Source organism: Chionomys nivalis, chromosome 15 (genome assembly GCF_950005125.1).
Source record: "Chionomys nivalis chromosome 15, mChiNiv1.1, whole genome shotgun sequence".
Taxonomy (NCBI): Eukaryota; Metazoa; Chordata; class Mammalia; order Rodentia; family Cricetidae; genus Chionomys; species Chionomys nivalis.
This window is the reverse complement of record NC_080100.1, coordinates 10,588,963-10,608,030: the sequence shown is the minus strand read 5'-3', so window position 1 is coordinate 10,608,030 and position 19,068 is coordinate 10,588,963. Positions and strand designations below refer to the sequence as shown.

The window sequence follows — 19,068 nt, the reverse complement described above, 5'->3', positions numbered from 1 at the left end:
AGCACGACTTCTGCCCCTTGCCAGAGTTCTTTTGGACAATGACCAGTGGCTGACTTATACATCAGTGTTTAAATGTGTAGTAATATCAGCCTAAAGCACTTCATAAAGTGATGACTTATTTGGGGAATAACAGCATTCACTTTTAAAACATGGCCATTCATTTTTGACAGTAAGTAAATCATGCAAAAGTCTCTGAGCAAACTACCAACACCGAGCAATAAATCTTTGGATTCAGCCCTACACCAGGCATAATGCTATAAAACGAAAAGTCTAGTTTTAACTCGGTGACCTCAGTCTTGCCTCTGCTGGACAGTAAATCTGATGCAAAATGAGCAAATATGGGTGGCTGAGTTTCAACCTGGCATAACACCGCGACTTTGTCAAGGATCCCAGAATTTAGAATTTTTAAGAACAACAACTGAATGAGAAGGCTGAAAACAAAAACACATGCTACACAGCTGGAGAGGGAGAAATCAAAGGAAGAGTTTTCACCTCAGTTGGGAGAACACTTTGGCGACTCCTTTGACTTTGGGAATGGCAACTCCATTCCCAAAATTTGGGCTTTCATTCTCTGAACTTATTATCTCCGAGATATATATGCATTGGGTGAATGATGATATATTTACTCTTTCATCCATCCAATTAAAATTCAATCAGTGTCTCACCACTTACTATCTCCGGTACCCTGAAAATCATTTAAGTTTGTGTAGCTCAATTTTTGAATCACTGACACTGAAATGACCTTCACACATAACGCACAGGACACTTTAACCATAGCCCTTCACACTCAGTACCATACAACATGCTGATGCTGAAGATATAGTGAGCAAAGCGAGACCCTGCCTTCGTCGGGACATAATGAGAAAATCAAATTACATTATATCACATACAGAGGATTTAGAATGGAAGTACAGGGTCCTACTCAGTAAAAGCAGAGCTCCCTAGAGGATGGTTTTAAGAAAGGCTGTGCAGAGCCGGGGACCACTGAGCTCAAGTCTTTGAGGTGAAATAAGTCATACAAAAAGAAAGGGCTTTTGGAACGTCACCTCGGCACTGAGCAGAACTAGTGAAATGTTTCTTGACCACAAATCCCAGACAAAACATCCATAAGGAGTAATCCCATTTTCAACTTTACACACAGATGTTGAAATAGGTAATGCTGGGGGCTAGAGACATGGGTCAGCAGCTAAGAGAACCCAAAGCTCTTGCAGAGGACCTGGGATTGGTCCCCAACTGCCATATGACAATGCACCACTGTCTCTAACTACAGTTCCAGAGGATCTGATGCTCTCTTCTGGCCTCTCAGGATAGCGTGCGGTTCACAAACATTCATGGAAGATCACCCACATAAAATAAAAATGAACTTTGCAAAAGGGGGTAACTTTTCATTTGCTTCTATTTGAAGGTGTCATTTGTTTCTACCTTGGTTGCAAGATACAAAGAAATCAAGCTGGAACAAAGCTGGTAAGGTCACTGCTGCTAGCTAGCTTTCAAGGAGCCAGAAGGTGCTATGCAGGTAAAGAAAAACCATCTGTGGTTCTTACCCAGCTATGAACCTTATGAAGTATAATATCAACCTGCTAGATAAGTTGAGTCTACCTGGATTAGTGGCATACATGCTATCTGTGTAGCCAAACGCTCTCTGATTGAACTTGAGGCTCTTTCCACCGGAGGAAATCCATGTCTGATATTCTAAATTCAGTCAACAATCGCTCTTGAGAAATTCATGGGTCTACGAGGGAAGTTGACCATTTTGGCTTAGCTAAACTGACATAGCATCAAATGGGCATTCTAAGTATCTATGTTGACACCCACAGACAAAGGCTACTCTCACTCTTAATCAAAGAAGCCTCTCTTGTTTTTGCAGCAAATGGCAGTGAATCATGGCTACCCAAGATCCCAGTGTTGTAGGAGTAAAGTAAGAAAACAAGTAAAGGTAAGAATATAAAGGCAAGATGGGGTAAGTGCTGCTACCTGCCACCTTCTAGGTAGGACACATCCATTGTACACATGCATGAACTTAGCAGCTACAGTGTCAACAAAGAAGGGTTAGGGAGAGCTCATGGGGCCCCATTCTTTCCTGCTTAATTAATGGCTACCGACAGATCCTGGCAGACAGTGGGTCCTTATTACCAGTTGTGTAGACACAGGTGAGATCACCAGACTAAAATATTTAACCAAACCTATGGTCGCACAAATGGCCCTGGTTAAACTCAGTGGTTGTCCTGGTTGGGGTTATTATTGCTGTAATGAAACACCATGATCAAAAAAACTCAACAAGAAAATCCACATCACTATTTATCATCAAAGGATGTCAGGACATGAACTCAAACAGGCAGAAGCTGATGCAGAGGCCATGAAGGAGAGCTGCTTTAGGCTTTCTCCTGGCTTGCTCAGCTGGCTTTCTTAGAGGACCAAAGACCACCAGCTGAGGGGTGGCACCACCCACAACGGGTTGGGCCCTCCCACATCAATCACTTCTTAAGAAAATGCCCAGCAGTTTTACTTACAGCCCAATCTTATGGAGGCTTTCCTCTGTTGATGTCCCCTCCTCATTAAAGCTTGTGAGCTTCTGTAAAGATGACACAAAATTACTCAACACAGTAGGTCACAAAACAACGCAGAAAGAAAGGATGGTAGGGAAGAGACTTGTAGAGAAGAAGGTGGCCGGCAGGAATGGGAGAAAGAAAGAGGGATAATAAGAACATGTCTGAAACTGCAAAAGCACTAAGGAAAAAATACTTTAAAGAAAGACGAGAGATACTGGAAAGGAATAACTGCAAAAGAAAAGGCAAAAAGGGGGAAGGGTGGGGTGCAATTTGTCATCACCCAGAAGTGCTAATGCTGGCTCTGAAACCTCAAACTCAGACTCCCTCATCAATCTTAATACCCCCCAGATTCTGTGCAGAGCAACCACAGAAAGAAAAGAAAGTTCTTAGCCAAATACTGGAGTTCAGCTTAGAAAAACGAGCTCTGCAATGACAGCACATATTTTAGGGGCTTATTGGGATCTAACTAAGGAGACTGGCTCCAAGCCTTGTAGGTTCACATATTTTCTTGATTCCTAAATTAATCATTTTTAAATCATCTGCTTTAAAATAAACCAAAGGGGAGCTTCCTCCAGGAATAGCCACTTTTTGGCATTTCACAATTAAAAAACTAGAGCACGTTTCTGGGGTGAGCACTGAATAAGAATTTGATTGAGATTTAATATGATACATGCTCATGTGTAATGCAAAGCAATGAGGCTGAAAAGAAATATATAATAGGATACAACCCTAACATAAAGCTAAATCAGTTTTAACTACTCATCAGGATTTATTAACCAGAGCTGAGCAATTTGATAGTGTTGTACTTAATGTTATCTGAACCTTTGATTGGAGAAAATTATAATTATTTTACTCTTCCTATAGACATATCTTAGGCATGCAATCACATTCTTCTCCACTAATAAAACTCCAAAGAAAAACAAGATTGCAGGTCTAGTCTGTATATGACATTTTCAGTATGGTGAATTAGCTAACAAAGGCAACTAATATTTTTTAAAAGTTTTTAATGTTTATCATTTTATTGTTTTTTTTCCTCTGAAATATATCTCGATACATATTCTTAAAAGGTCAAACTATCCATGTTTTCATAATTCTTGTGACTTGCCTGGCTGTGACTCACCTAGGTAGTCCTACCCTCTCTGTAAGTGTGTACAATGGATTAACCAGTGGCTTGCTTTCTGCAGACTTTTTTGTATTTCCTTTTAGCATACACATATACAAATATGTTTTTCCTTACAGAATGTGCTAGAAGTTCTCAAACATCATACATGGTAGCCCTTCTCTATATATACACTGTTAAACACAAACCATGTAAGCTTGCAAGGCAGTAATTACAAAACTAGTTAACTGAAAGTCATGGAATTCCTTAGGAAACAAATTTGATTATGTTCAGAACTCCACCACAGGATTGCTGAATAAGATTCCAAAGGAAGCTTTGCTGCACCTCTCTTAAAGACACCACAAAACTAGTTTACCAAAGTAGCTGAGAAATTTTGCATCTTTCAAAGGAAGTGTTCTCGAGGGCATTAAATAATGCTCCCAGGAGCACAATTTTCACCCTCTATTTTATAGTCAGAGGATTCCAGTCCATTGCAGCTTCATGATCAGATAAAAACAGGATTCTCTAGTGGTCGCTCTTTCTATGATTTCCCAAGAAAATCAAAGAACTAGGGAGTTCACTACATTGAGTGAAGGTTCAGGTCAGCAACTGTGAACGCCAATAAACATGGCACAAGCCAGAATAGAGGCCTCAAGAAACAAGTGTATAGAGTAAGAGTAGCTGAGCTGAGCGGACACTGCTGGTCCTCATATTTCATCATTGATCAACCCCAGGCATATTGATATTGCTACTTCATAACAATGGCTGTTCATATACACAGAACAACCTGAACTTGACCTGAAATTGGAGATGAAAAAATGTCAGCACCCAAGGAATATTTATCTCAGATTTCTTCTCCACGGACACCTCAGTGGTATCTAGCTCACATCAGTGTGTCTTAACACATACATAGACAACAGTGATGTGGGATTCCCCACTCTATGCTGTGAATATGTTTTATTGCCATTGGTTAATAAAGAAGCTGTTTCAGTCAGTGGCTTTGCAGAATAGAGCAAGGTGGGAATTCCAAACAGATAGAGGAAGAAAGAAGGTAGACACCTCATAGCTGCCAAAGGAGACAGAAATAAAAAATAATAGGAATGAGTTAACTTAAGATATAAGAGCTAGCTAGCAATATGCTTAAGCTATTGGCCAAATAGTATTGCAATTAATACAGCTTCTGTATGATTATTTTGGGTCCGGGTGACCCGGAAGGAATGAGCAGCCTCTGCCTACACAACAGGATCTAATACTCAAGCAAGTGCAGTGGAAAGATTGCTCATCTATTCATTTATTCAATGTATGTTTAAAAACATCCATTATTTTAATATCAGTCACATAGCTAGTAAAAGGGAGATCTCTATAAGCAAATTCAGAGTCTGATGAATTAGCCAAATAATCACATTAATAAATATAAAATATAACTAAGGACTTTAAAATACACATGTAGGTTTTTTAGTACAAGTAAAGAAAGAAGAGAAGGTAGAAAAGAGGGAAGAAGGGAAGGAAGGAAAAAAGGAAGCAAGGGAAAAAGGGAGAAGAGATGAAGTGGGAGGGAGAAAGAAAGGGAGGGAGGGAGAGAGGGAAAAATAGAAGTAAGGAAGGAGTGTTGTATAGACTGGACATAAGGTAAGGTAACCTGTGTTGAGTAAGTAGTAAGCTGAACGGCAAGGAGTCTGGGAGTGGCAGGCAGCAGTAACAGTCGACGTGAGAGTTACAAGTTACATTCTATTAAACAATGTCCATGAGCTGGGACATAGAAAACAGCACACAGAGGACAGGGGTCTTTGTTCAAAAGCATTAAGAATTACCAAAGAATTTAAAGACAAACTCTAATAATCAACTGAATGCAACTGTACAACAAAAGAAAATGTGTTTGAAGACAACTGGCAAACAATTTCAAGAATTGTAATAAGGATAGATCTTACAGCATACTTTACCTGACATCTACTTCAGAGAAATGAACGATTAAAAAGTTTAAGTTGGTGATTGAAAGGGCGTTAGAAGGTATAAGCACTTGTTTGATAATATGAACTAGAGAAATATTTAAGTCATATCAGGAAATGATGAAATCATATAGGAAATGATATAAAAATGTGGCCTAAAAGAATCTTAATTCCTGCATAGTAAAGAAGAGGGAACAGAGAAATAAAAGCATCCAAAATGATCTCATGGAGAAATAATAATAAATACATAAAAATAAAATATTATTAGTAACACATTGTATGACCAAATAATGGTTATTACTCAATTCTATATAATAATAGTCCTAATTTATAAATTCAAAAAATACAACAGCAACCTTGGGAAAAACATGAGCATGGTCAACAAGTGTGGGAAGATGGTTTATCTTCATGGTAATTACATGAGCATGGTCAATGGGTGTGGGAAAATGGTCAATCTTCATGGTAATAACAAAAAATGAGACACTGAAAAGACCTAAAAATTTCATAGGAACCAACGGCTAACAGAGTGAGAGACCATGGCAACCTGTAGTCAGCCAGAGCATAGAATTTGTCTGAGAGTTTAAAAAAAAAAAACAATTTGAAAACATCTATTTAATTTAAATAAGCAGGAAGCTCAACTCAGCAAGAATTCTAAGATCAAACCACAGTCATTTAGCAGACACATAACATGAATGAAGAAATTAGGATATTGAATTGATTAAGTAAACTGTCACTGATGGGAGGGACACATAGAAACTTGAGCAATTGGTACATTTATTGACAAGCGAGTACTTGTATGACACTATTGAATAAAATTAGGCTACAGAGTGTCATGTGCAACAACAGCCACAAGTGGAGACTAGTACACATATCCTTGTACAAAAAACAGAATACTTGTCTTTCATCTTTCCCTACACATGAGAACACAGAAGATCAAATCCATTCACTGTTTCCCATAAGACCTCAACATATCATATTACTATTAAATGAATTTTCAGGATGCAGAATAGAATGTCCTGCTCATACCCTTTTCATTTTCAGTGTGTGTACTTTAATCTCTTGTCTCTGGAATACATTTCAGTGTAAGATAAGAGGAAAGAGCAAGTCTGGCTTCTGTCTGGACTTTGAGATGGGGCCTCAGGGAAGGAGCTTGCTTTCCTGCCGTCACCCGTGTTCCACCGCTCAGAAATTCTCACAAATCCCACAAAGCACATAAGCAAACAAGAGAGCAAAAGAAGGGGAAAGGCGGGCACATACTCAGGCAACAGAGATTCGAACGTACAAAACTAAACCTGAACGTCTAAGTCACAGCAGGGCAAACTGTTGAGTAAACAGCTGTAAGTGTTTCATCAAGAAATTTGTACAAGAACATAAGGGCCCTGAAAGCTGTCAAAATATCTACATTTTTATGTCTATTCCCCACATTAGAGTCCTAGTGATCGTTTTCTGTTCCAAAGGAAGCACATTAGATCCAACAGTGAGGATTCCTGGAGGCCTAACCACAATAGTAACTCCACTTTTCTTAACATCATTGGGTTGAGCAACATGAGCCTGGTAAATCCTCAGAGTAGCAGCTAGGGTTGGAGGGTAATGGGTGGGACTAGCTGATACTTGTTTGAATTACATCTCTCATGCATCTGCAAAGATGGTAGGTGGTTCACTGGAAAGATGGCTCAGCAATTAGAAACACTGGGAACTCTTCCAAAGGACCAAGGGTCAATTCACAAAAGGCTGTAACTCCAGTTTCAGCCAATCTGACTTCTTCTGGCCTCTATGGGTGCCAGGCACACATGTGGAGCAGACATTCATGCAGGCCAAACACCCATAGACATGAAATAATAAAATAAAAATTTCAAAGACAATAAAGGGTTGGTTAGAATTAAGTTAATTAATAAACGTTATAGGAGCAGCCAATAACCACAGCTGTGGAGGTCAGAGGTTCTAGTGGGAGCCTACTACCACTGCTTTGTTATTGTGTCATCCTGCCAAACTGCTTTGTAGACACTCCTAGTTGAGCCTATAAATCAGCACTGTGCCCAGTCTTCATCAGATAAGTCTCTTATTACAGTGGGCAGTGGAATGCTGACACCCATAACTTGTCAAAGTGCTGACGATATGTGATGGTAAAATGCTCAGCCTGAAATGGGATAACTATGTCACCCACCTCTACGGCTTAAAGAACAACACAAATCAGAGAACAGAAAGACTTTCAAGAACCAGAGGATAGAGAGATGTATAGTAAAAAGATGTCTTCTGAATGGCTTCGCCATTGTACCCGCAAACTCAATGCATCTGTGCTTATCCTCATAAGACTGGGCCTATTAGAATTTCACCATGGATAGGGAAGGGTCCTATGAGGTCCAACTCCTTCCTGAGGGACTACTGACAATTAATGGCGGTTAGGGGGTGGGAGTTATGTTCTGGGGGGTTGTGGTCACTGCTAATTTGCCCTTGTTCTAATAAATAACCTCCTGCTAATGGTCTGGGCACACACAAAAAGAAGACACAAAAGTATGGGAGGTTTTGTTGAGAAAGAAGATCCCAGAGAGTGACGGAGGGGATAAGAGATGGGGATAAAGCCTTTGCGCTAAAATGGATCCACACATTCAGTGGCCCTCCAACATGATTTTTATAGACAGGGCAAACACCATAGCATTCAGGTAGGGCTCTAATTTTACTGTGAGAGGGAGAAAGTGGATTCTGCTCACTAACCAGTGGCAGCTGTTGTCTCTGGGACTTGGAACTATTCAATTGTGACTAAAAGGTGGTTTAACTTGAAATCCTGGATCTGAGTGAAGCCTCTGGTGAGCAGTCTGGACAACTCTGAGTGGAGGGCTGCAGGGTTTCTGCCTCATATCTTCCTGATGTCCTCGTTTCTTTTCCCAATACAGGGCTACATCCATGAAGGGAGCTGTGACACTCTACACCGAAGACTGCTCATCTGGACAACTGAAACATATCATAATCTACCCTGCAACCTCAGCTCAGACGGGGGGGTAAGATTCTTCATGGCCACCACAGTCTGTTCCTGTTCCAGTTCTCCAGCCATCCTGGACCTTGAGGTTGCTGTTCACAGAGACTTTGTTATTTTTCCCCAAGAATATACTCTCTGGGAACACACCAGTTACAAAAGAAAGAAACAGGCAAAGACCTATTTGAACACTTTGCACAAGACAATTTCTCTTTGAATTTATCCAAGAACCGGGATTAAAGCTATTCAAGTAATTGAAACGACATGTAAGACATCACATTTTGCAAAAGTGACCACACATTGTACCCTACTCCACAAAGCACCCAACCCTGGCCATAGCCTGAACAAGAAGTGGAGTCTAGTTCTCCTCCCCTTGGAGTTAACACAAGCTTGTAAATCACTTTTGACCAATGCCTAAGCCATAAAAAATGCTATAGAGAGGATGTTTTCAAAATCAGACATGAATTTCCTGTTTCTGAGGTTTGAAGGTAGAGATCAAGGCACAATCACAGTTCCCAGTGAGGGCCCTCTCTCTGATTCTGACAGATACCTTCTTTCTTCCAGCTCTATCCTTACAAGGCAGAGAAAAAAGAACTTTGTACTCTTCATTCAGGAATTGAGAATTCTCCACTCTACTTCATAAGCTCAACCAAACCACAATCAATTCCCCAAAGATGCTACCCACCCATACATCCTGTATGGAGTTATGGCTTTGTACAGCATGAAAGAGGTGAGACCATCTGGGAAAGGAAGGGTCCCAGTGGCAAGGTGACATGGGGAGAAAAAGGAAAATGCATGGGGTATGGATGTTGGATAGAATCCAGTTACAATATATGCTTAAATAAAATGGTTATAGAAAACCCAACAGTATGTACCATGAATATGCCAAATTTTAAAAAGTAAAAAACAAAGACTTTGGTTTCGATGAATGAAATGGAGAAAGGCAGGAGAATAAACAAGCTACATTAACCAACAGAACATTCAGAAGATACTGAATCTTCAGTCATCATAAAAACCAGTGAGGCTTTTGCTTAGACAATGGAATAGGCCACAACTGGATGTTTTTCTGATGAATGGCAGTTTGATTGTCCTGAGACTCTCATTATACCAGGCAGATATCACGAGCTCCTAAGGCCCCACTGAATAATAAGGAGGTAATATTAGTTACTCCTGTCCCAAGTGCCCAGCTCTGTTGTCTCGGGCATTTCCGGTCCAGATACTAACTAACCCCAGAACCATACCACTAAGTTTTTCTCCAACACTTTGCTTCATAATCACTGGAAAACTATAAAACAGTAAAGATTGCTAAAGGCACTAAGCTTTAAGGCATTTTTAAGCAGCCACTGAAACTAGAACCTAGAGTCACACAATAATAGGCAGCAGAACTGCTTTATTGTGAAATATGATTATGTGCATTTTTGTGAAGTCATTTTGTTTGGTTGAAAAAGGAAACTGTGTTTTACAATGTTCATGATTTACCTTCAGACATGCTAGTTTTCTTGGTAAAGAATTACGAAGTGTATTCCAAACCTGCGTTCTACTTGGCAAATGATAGCACGTAAGAGAAGCAGGATCCTAGGATCCTGTGTTCTTCCAGCATGCCAATTATTCGCAGAGCCAATAGCAGTACACCCAGCTTCCCCTCCAGGAGTCCACTGCCAACTCTGGATACAAATAAATGCTTTCTGTTAAAGCAAGTCCGCACTTAGATTAGGTTACACGGAAAACACAAGATGTATTAGCTACTTTCCAGTTGTCATGACACAACACCATGATCAAGGCAACTTACAAAAGAAAGTGTTTAATTTCGCTTATTGTTTCAGAGGATTAGCATCCATGATGGCAGAGAAAAGGCAGGAGGAACAGCTGAGAGTTCATATCTTGAGTCACAAGTAGATGGTAGGGTGGGAATGCTAGGAATGGTCTGATTCTTTTGAAACCTCGAAGTCACCTGCAGGGACACACCTCCTCTAATAAGGCCACATCTTCTAATCCTTTCCAAACAGTTCCAGCAATCGGGGACCAAGTATTCAGTTATAGGAGCCTATGGGGTCATTCTCATTCAAGTCACTGCACAAGGTATAAAGCCTCATCCCATGCATATGTATGAATGACAGGACCCCCACCGCTCTCCTCTCCCATACTGCCAACTTCCTACACACAGTGAGGATCCCTCCCATGCATCTAAAGGTATTTACACCAAAAGATCTGAAACTGTAAAAATACCAAAGAGTAGGACACTATTACATCTCAAAAGAATGATGCATCAATTCTAACACAAAAGCCACAGATTCTTACAAGAAAAATGAATATATACCTACACATATCTATTTGACGACAAAAGTGGGCTAAACAGAGAAAGTGTTAAAGACTATAACAGCTGGTTAATTACTTCTCATGAAGATGCTTCATGTCATAACAACAAAGTCACATATAAATATTTGCTATCTCCCTTCTGCTCTTGAGATCTCAAGTGCATTGCCTGTCCCGTGAGGCAATATGGAAATTTGTCCTAAGTAAGGCAATATAGAAATATTTATGTAGTAAAGAGAACTGGGTTCCTCATACAGCTGGCTGTCTTGCATTTTCATTTCATGAAGACTTCTAAAGGGCTGATCAAAAAAACATTCCTTCTTAAATGAATTCAAATGCCCCTGCCTCTCGCTGTACATGGGGCTGGACAAGAAAAGGTTAATATTTTATTTTACAGAATGAGAACATCTGTTTTATTCCAGATGGGACCAAAATGATGTCCATTTTCTTTTTTAAACATATAGCATGTATGTTGCTTTCAACTCAAGTTCTAGAAGTATTTTGGATCTCTTGTACCATCATCACGGGTGGTATGTATGAAAATCTCACCAAAGGGTTGATTGCTGTAAACACTGGCTAAGGGAGACAGCACTCTTCAGATCTTCAGAATGACATCAGAGCTCGCTTATCTGGATTAGCCACAGATATATCATTTCCAAGTCCACTAGCTTACACATAAGTACTCAGAAGGCCAACAATAAGACGCACTGACGTCCTTTGTCATGTGGAGCCATGAAGCAAAACTGTTTTTCATTGAGATCTAGTCTCTTACTAGGGAACTACATCTTAATTACTACTCAAGGGGAATTTTTCCCAATCTATTTTTGTTCTTCATGTCAAGAAATCATCAAAACATGTCCTTCATCCTGTTCTCTACCTGACTTCTTCCTATAATATGGGAGGAAAAACAGGACATTCCAGAAATGCCTTTGTTCCCAAAAGAATATCTCTAAGCATTTTCTTCATATAAGAAAGAAGTGTTTTACGTTACGGGTGATGGCCAGTTAAGATCCATGTTTCTCTGGATGAACTACAGCATTATCAGCCAACGGAAACACCTGCATAGTTCTGTGTTCCTGCATTATACCCATGACCACACATCCCATAAACATGGAATTCAAATCCAAAGAACAAAAAAACACAGGTGGTGTGGGAAAACAGCTCCTTATAAATCTGCAAAATGCAACAATCTTTCAAAGCAAACAAGGCTATCTATGTATAATTATAGCAAAGAAACTTAAGCAACAATCCCAATAACTCTAATTAGTTTTATAATGTATGGAGCTGGAACTAAACATGATCATAGATTAAAGCATTACAAAAGAGTTCTCAGGAGACAGATAGCAGTTGACAGATGCAACAGACCACCATTAGCAAGACTCTGGTTTTTATTTTTCTGAACAACTTCAGAACAGAAAATTACCCCAAAGATTCATTAGACCCAAGGCCCCCAAAGTATTATATCCTTATGTCCATAAAAAATACAACACACACACACACACACAGGGAGGGGAGGCTACTATAATAATAATGTTTCACTGCATGAATAAGGGCATAAACCAAGAGAACTAACCACTTTGATTTATTTAAAAATAGCTATGCCCAGAACCTTCAAGAAGTCTTCATGAAATGAAAATTCAAGACAGCCAGCTGCATGGGGAACCAAGTTCTCTTCACCATGTAGACAGTTCCATATTGCCTGACTTTCCCCATAAAACAGGCTCTGTATGTGGAATCTCAAGACCATGCAGGAAGACAGTGTCCCCATGTCACTGGGACAAGGGAAGCCAGCCTCTAAAGAACTCACATACCGGCCTACAGAAAACAGGTGCCACATCAACATCATCAACAATGACCACATTGAGCTAGGGGGTCTAGGGATAGGAAGAAGAAAGTTACTGGATTATGAAATGAGCAATTGAGCCATGCCTGTCAAACCCAGTTTCATGGTAGACAGAGTGAAATGAAGCAAATCTCCCAAAAGACAATCATCTAGACTGCCTCTCCAAATATTTCCCATACAATCTCACGACTTTAGAGTTTTATGTTTAATAAAACCTTTATGGGAAAAAGACATCACTTATACTGTTTGTTTTCAGTTAAGCTCAATTTTTACTCAAAATACAAAAAATACAATTTTAATGTTTGCTATACTCCCATTACTTTGCTTAAGGATTCTGCAAATGCCATGATAATTAGTAGATGTCTTCTGACCTTGGGGAAGTGACAGCAGAGCTGCAAAGATGTCTGGAAAGACAGACAGACAATCAGCTCATCCGAGTGTCAGACCCATGCTGCTGACCACAGTTACAACCCAGCTAAAGACTTGGAAATCGCAATTCAAATTGAGGATGCAGACCACAGATAGCCAACTACTTCATCTGAGGTTCGTGGCTGCATGGAGTTATCAAAGACAAGGGAAATATCAATCTTTGGGAAGGTATCTTAACATCAGTGATCCAAACAAGCCCCAAAGTTCAAAAGGATTCTTAAGGCAAGTGTCTGTTTGCCTGGTGAGTGTTGCTGCGTGTTGAGCACTTACAGCGTTAATGGTATTCTTACTTCCAAAGACACAGTTTATTCTAGTTTATAAAGTCCAGCTACTTAGATCTTATCATTCCACTCTGAAACATTAGCCATTAGGTGATTATGTCATCACTTCTCATATTCTGTAAAGGTCATGCATTATAAACCCAACTTGATCCTACAAAAGGATAAGACTACCAATAGTATGCCTGGGGCTGGAGAGCTGGCAGAATTTACAGGTGCTTACTGCTCCTGCAAAGGCCTGGAATTAGATTCACAGGACTCACATTAGGCAGCTTACAACTGCCTCTACCTCCACCTTCAGATCTGACATCCTCCTCTATTCTCACTGGGCACGCGGGCACGTACATGCACGCACACACACACACACACACACACACAAGTATTCATGCTTTCCCATAAATAAAAAGATGTTTAAAAAGAATATAATTCTATTTCTGACATTTAATCACTCATCATTCAGTAGCTTTCACTAAAATACAGAAATCAATCACACACACACACAGAGCAAAGAATAAATTAGGGAATGGAGAAAATATCATTAAAGGCCAAAAGATCCGTTGCCCATCATTTAACTGCAGTTATGAGCCTCTGTTGTTCTTTTTAAACTACAATCCTTTGTTCCATGGTATGTTAAAATAAAAAAGGAAAAAGTAGCTACAGATTACACCGTATTTCCCCAAGGACATAAGCAAGCATTTAATATATCACATTCTACCTATGATATTACAGTCCAACTTTAAAATAGTTGAAGTAAGATATAAGAAAATTATAGAGCTACCAGCCATGCTTCACAGGAATGAAATGTTCTGCTAAGCAGTCTAAAAAACAAAGGACAAAGAAACAAAAACACTTTTTAAGTACAGAAATACTCTTTTATTACCACAAGCTTAAAATACTAAGACACTAAGTCTAGTCTAAAATAATATAGCCAGCCACACATGCCTCTGACACAAAGATTCAGTCAAATGTGTATTTTGTAATCAATCAATCACTGTAAAGAGAAAGCTATTATACCAGAAAACACACAAGGAAGAACTCACATTCTTGTGATTTTTAAACCTCTATTGGAGTCTTCCAACAACCAAACTCTAGATTTGGTTCCTTTTTTAAGTAAAAGGTAATGCAAGCATACAATAATAAGAATAAGGGTGTGGAGGGAGGTAAGTTTATGTGTTAAAATGTCAGAGGCAATCCTGAACTACTGCATAATCCAGACAGAGAGAAACTGAGAAGAGTGGTTTCAGGGAGCGAGCTCTTTCTAAACCATGGTTTCTCAATTTTACCATGATTGCATTTGGAGCTAATTTTCTGTTGTTATCATGAATATTTGTCATAATCTGCATGTTCTCCCTTCTAGATACTGATAGGATATGCTTATTTTTATAGTTATGACAATCAAAATTATGACTCTAGATAACTAAATATCCCACGAGAGATAAACTTGCTTAGGCTGACAATTACTATTCTACTGCAATGATGATGAAGTGAATTCTAGTCCTTGGGAACCAAAACCAGGTTGATGCTTCACATAGTCTAAAGCGTTTGGGTCAATGCAGTGTGTTGTCCACTTAAGAGGCGATATCAAGGGCAAAGCAGAAAGCAAAATGCAAGCTAATTTTCCAGGCTACCCTGAACCAGGTCAGCTATCTTCTGTTTTTCAATTGTAATTCTCAAAAATAACTGTAAAAGATGCTAGACATATAAACCCTTGAGAAGTTAAGGGCCTGGACAGAACCTTAAGGATCCATTTTACCGTCCTCCAGAAAGACAATGATCAGTGCTTTAGTCAAGAGCACTTGCAGGGAAGGTTGTTTTCTATAATCCCTTCATTGTGAAGGGGGACAGGCTTCATGGGATATTTCCTGCTTTTGTGCATCTTCAGTGACAGGCTTATAAGAGGGTCTAGGCCTCTTCCATCCTTTGCTGCCTAATGACAAGTCACAAATATTCATATGGTGACTGTTTCTGGACTTGTTGTATATGAGTAAATTCAGTCTTACTCGGCTCAGGCAAGCTCATAACTGTATTAGTTACCTTTCTGTTGCTTTGATAAAATTCCATGATAAAATTAAAGAAGAGTTCATGCACTTTAAGTTCCCGAGGGTTATATGTTCATAAAGGTGGTGGTGGGGTGGGGGTGGGGGAACAGGGCATCAGCAGCAGGAAGTTGAGAGGTCACATCTCAACCACACAGAGCAAGGTACACCTACACTTTCTCAGAGCTCACACCCACAACAGACTTCCCGTAGCTGGGCTCCATACCTGGAAGGTTCCATAATCCTCCCAAACCACACCACATACTGGGCACCAAGAGTTCAAATTCATAAACCTGTAATGGGCATTTGTCTTTCAAACCACAGCACTGAAATCTCATTTCAACCACTCGTGAGAAGCAGAGAGAGTAAATTGGTTGGGTAGTGAGCCTCATATATTCCCAAAGTCTGCATCCCATGATGTGCTTGACTTGGATAAGCAAGGCTCCAAATATGAAAAATGCCATGATTTCTCCAAACACTGCTATCAAGTGGTGATTAAGTATACAAATACATTGCTCATTGAAACCACACATGTAATTAATGTGTGAGGCACCTCCTTCACAGAGTAAAGCAATCACCCTCTTTCACAAAAAAGATTAAGAAACATCTTTTCTACAGGATGTATTTTCCACTTTAATGCAGGGGCTTAGGGGAGACTTGATATGCAAAAATATACTTCATAAGTATTCAAATAAATACAATGATTAGAAACTAGAAATAGAAAAAATAAGAGAAAGAAAAATATTTCATAGATACATAGAATAATAATCCCAATGATGGGAGATTTTAGAAACATAAATTAATAATGTATTCATCATAGCTACATTAAAAGGTTGCCATGATTCAGGGTGTGGAAAACGAAGACAAAAGAAAAATAGATGTCATCATTTTGGGGACCCAACAACAACATATAGACTAGTCCTTTAAAGAGTTGATTGAGTCAAAAAAATCTGAGGTGCTTTCTCACATCACGACCATGCTCATACCCCGATGAACTGCATAAGTATTTGAGTATCTGGACATTCTCTAAAAGCCTTCTAACTAAATCAGAAAGGTTGTAGGGACTTTGTAAACAGAGCTATGAAACAATGCAATTTCTGAATATATAAATAATAACAGAAGAATTGCCATTGTAGAAACCAAGAACTTATAAAAAACATCCATTCACAGGATCTAAGGAAGGCCATGTGTAAGAACAAGATATTGGAGGATGAGCATACCACTCAAGGTTTCTGAGAAGAATAAAGCTAAACTTGAAAATAACAATAAACTTCCCAAATCCATTAAAAGTTTATGGGAAATGTGAAGGCATAAAACCTAAAGTCATTTCTATATCCTTACAGTCTAACTGTGGTCCTGGATTCCTTTGGCCTCTCAGGAGCACTCCTGATGGCTACTTCAGAATTCTCCATATACACACTGTGTCACATAACCTGAAGTGTAAGGACAATAGACCCTGGAGTCTTGTACTATTTTTTTTCTTTACTACGAGTGACATCAGAACTGCCTATTTAATATACATCTCTGTGTGTTTAGTCTGGAAATTCTCTACCTACATCTGACCGTTTTCTTCATACTGGTTTCACTAACTGCCTAATTCCTTATTGGATGTGCTGAGGTCACCTTAAGTCAACCATGTTTTTTAATAGCGCTGATGGTATTCTTTAAAAACCACAGTGCTTAGAATATATTTCTATATAAAACAATGATGCATATATACAAAGGAAGCTAAGATTTAAATTTGTTCCACCATGAAAAGGATCTTTATCATTTACTGGTAAATACTGAGTTGAACCTGAATTATTTTATGGAGCCCAGGAAGTTCTTGCTCAATAAGTACTTCTGTTGTCATAGTATATTTAATCTCCATGTATTTGTAGAACAGACTCATTTAATGTTATCAAAAAGAAAATCTATTCCGTTATGATCCATTTTATTGATTGCACAGCTTATATGTTTGCAAAAGCTCTCTAAATTTTTAACGATATATATTATAGGATTACTCTATCTAGGAAAGTTGCCAAATAATTGTCATTTAAAAAATAGTAATGACAGATACAGACAATAAAAGCTACCAATGGATTTCTGGGAAAATAAATTTCAGTTAGAAGTCTTAAAATTTTCCAGAAGTCAGGAAATGATGACCAAGACGTCCAATGTAGGATCAACACTTGGGTCCACAGGTCAATGTTATATGTGTGTATGGTCCCATTTTTTCCTGTGTGACATTTCAGTGGTCACGGAGGGACAACTTGGGAGAGTGGCAGAGACATTTGTTAATACCGACCTACATTTATGAGGTTATACTGTGAGGGCCCAGACTTGTGGCCCTGTTCTATCTTGACTGGAGGTCAGAGAGTTTGAGCTTAATTTTGCTCTCTCAAAGTTCTTGACAACAGGTGTGGCTACAAATGAGAGATGCTGACCTAGGGTGTGGTTAATTAGCATTTGGGGTGTAGGGGTGGATCGACTCCAACTGAACCAAAAGTAGGAAAATTAACGTCTATTCTTCATATCATGTTAATGAAGTCTGTTGCCCTCATACTCCCCTTTTGGAGTAAAGTATTCAAGCATGTGGAAAATAAACAAGGCAGATTTAGTATTGACTGAATGTCCCTCCCAATGCTGTTCTGTGTTTGTGCCTCTTATTTTTCCTATATCTCTGTTCCTTTGACCAATAATTCTAATCCTCAAGCTCCTACCCTGGAAAGTGCAATGAAGCTGGCCTCTGACAATGTACATCGAGGACCACAGGCCCAACTATTAATCTGTACTGTACCTCGTGGCTTATACAGACCCAAAGCTTACAATTACTCTCTATTACTGACTAGATTAAGCTGGTTACCTGAAGTAGAAAGCAAGGGATCACTGAACAAAAGACACCGCCTGATTTTTCTTGGACAGAATTCACTGTACAAAATCATTTGTGTGTGGGACAGGGGTCGGCGGGAAGACCAAAACAGAAACAAACAATGCTCTAGGATATGAGAGTGACAGTGCTTTTCAGGTCCCCTTTGCAGCACTAAGAAATGTCCTTGATAAAACTCTCCTTAGGCTTTCCTTCCCACAATCCCTCGCGCCCGTCCTTTCCAGCTTGGGCCCTGTAGAATGGCTCCTGAAAAGAAGGGTGGCGAGAAGAAAAAGGGCCGTTCTGCCATCAACGAGGTGGTGACCCAAGAATGCACCATCAACATTCACAAGCGCATCCATGGCGTGGGCTTCAAGAAGCGTGCTCCTAGGGCACTCAAAGAAATCCGGAAATTTGCCATGAAGGAGATGGGGACTCCAGATGTGCGGATTGATACCAGGCTCAATAAAGCCGTCTGGACCAAAGGAATAAAGAATGTTCAATACCGTATCCGGGTACGTTTGTCCAGAAAACGTAATGAGGATGAGGACTCACCAAACAAACTCTACACACTGGTAACTTACGTGCCTGTTTCCACATTTAAAAATCTACAGACAGTCAATGTGGATGAGAAGTAACCTACTGAATCTCAAATAAAGTTGGAGAACTGAAAAAAAAAAACTCTCCTTAGCCAAAATCACCTTAACTAACGTCCTTTTACAGTTGTCCTTTCCACTGACATAATTAAAGCTATCA

The 19,068-nt window shown here is 39.4% G+C and overlaps 2 protein-coding genes across 2 annotated transcripts in view; one reads left to right on the top strand and one right to left on the bottom strand.

Moving 5' to 3' along the window:
- The window catches only part of Fbxl7 (F-box and leucine rich repeat protein 7), a 343,239-nt gene that overhangs the window by 256,342 nt on the left and 67,829 nt on the right, over positions 1-19,068 (bottom strand). The gene's annotated exons all lie outside the window — the stretch shown is intronic.
- On the top strand, positions 18,558-18,950 carry LOC130887297 (60S ribosomal protein L31-like). Its single transcript, XM_057789655.1, has one exon. It carries the CDS (start codon positions 18,573-18,575, stop codon positions 18,948-18,950), a length of 378 nt encoding a protein of 125 aa, XP_057645638.1. The 5' UTR covers positions 18,558-18,572.

Coding starts and splice junctions, on each gene's coding strand:
- LOC130887297 (XM_057789655.1), top strand. CDS start 18,573: ATGGCTCCTGAAAAGAAGGGTGGCGAGAAGAAAAAGGGCCGTTCTGCC.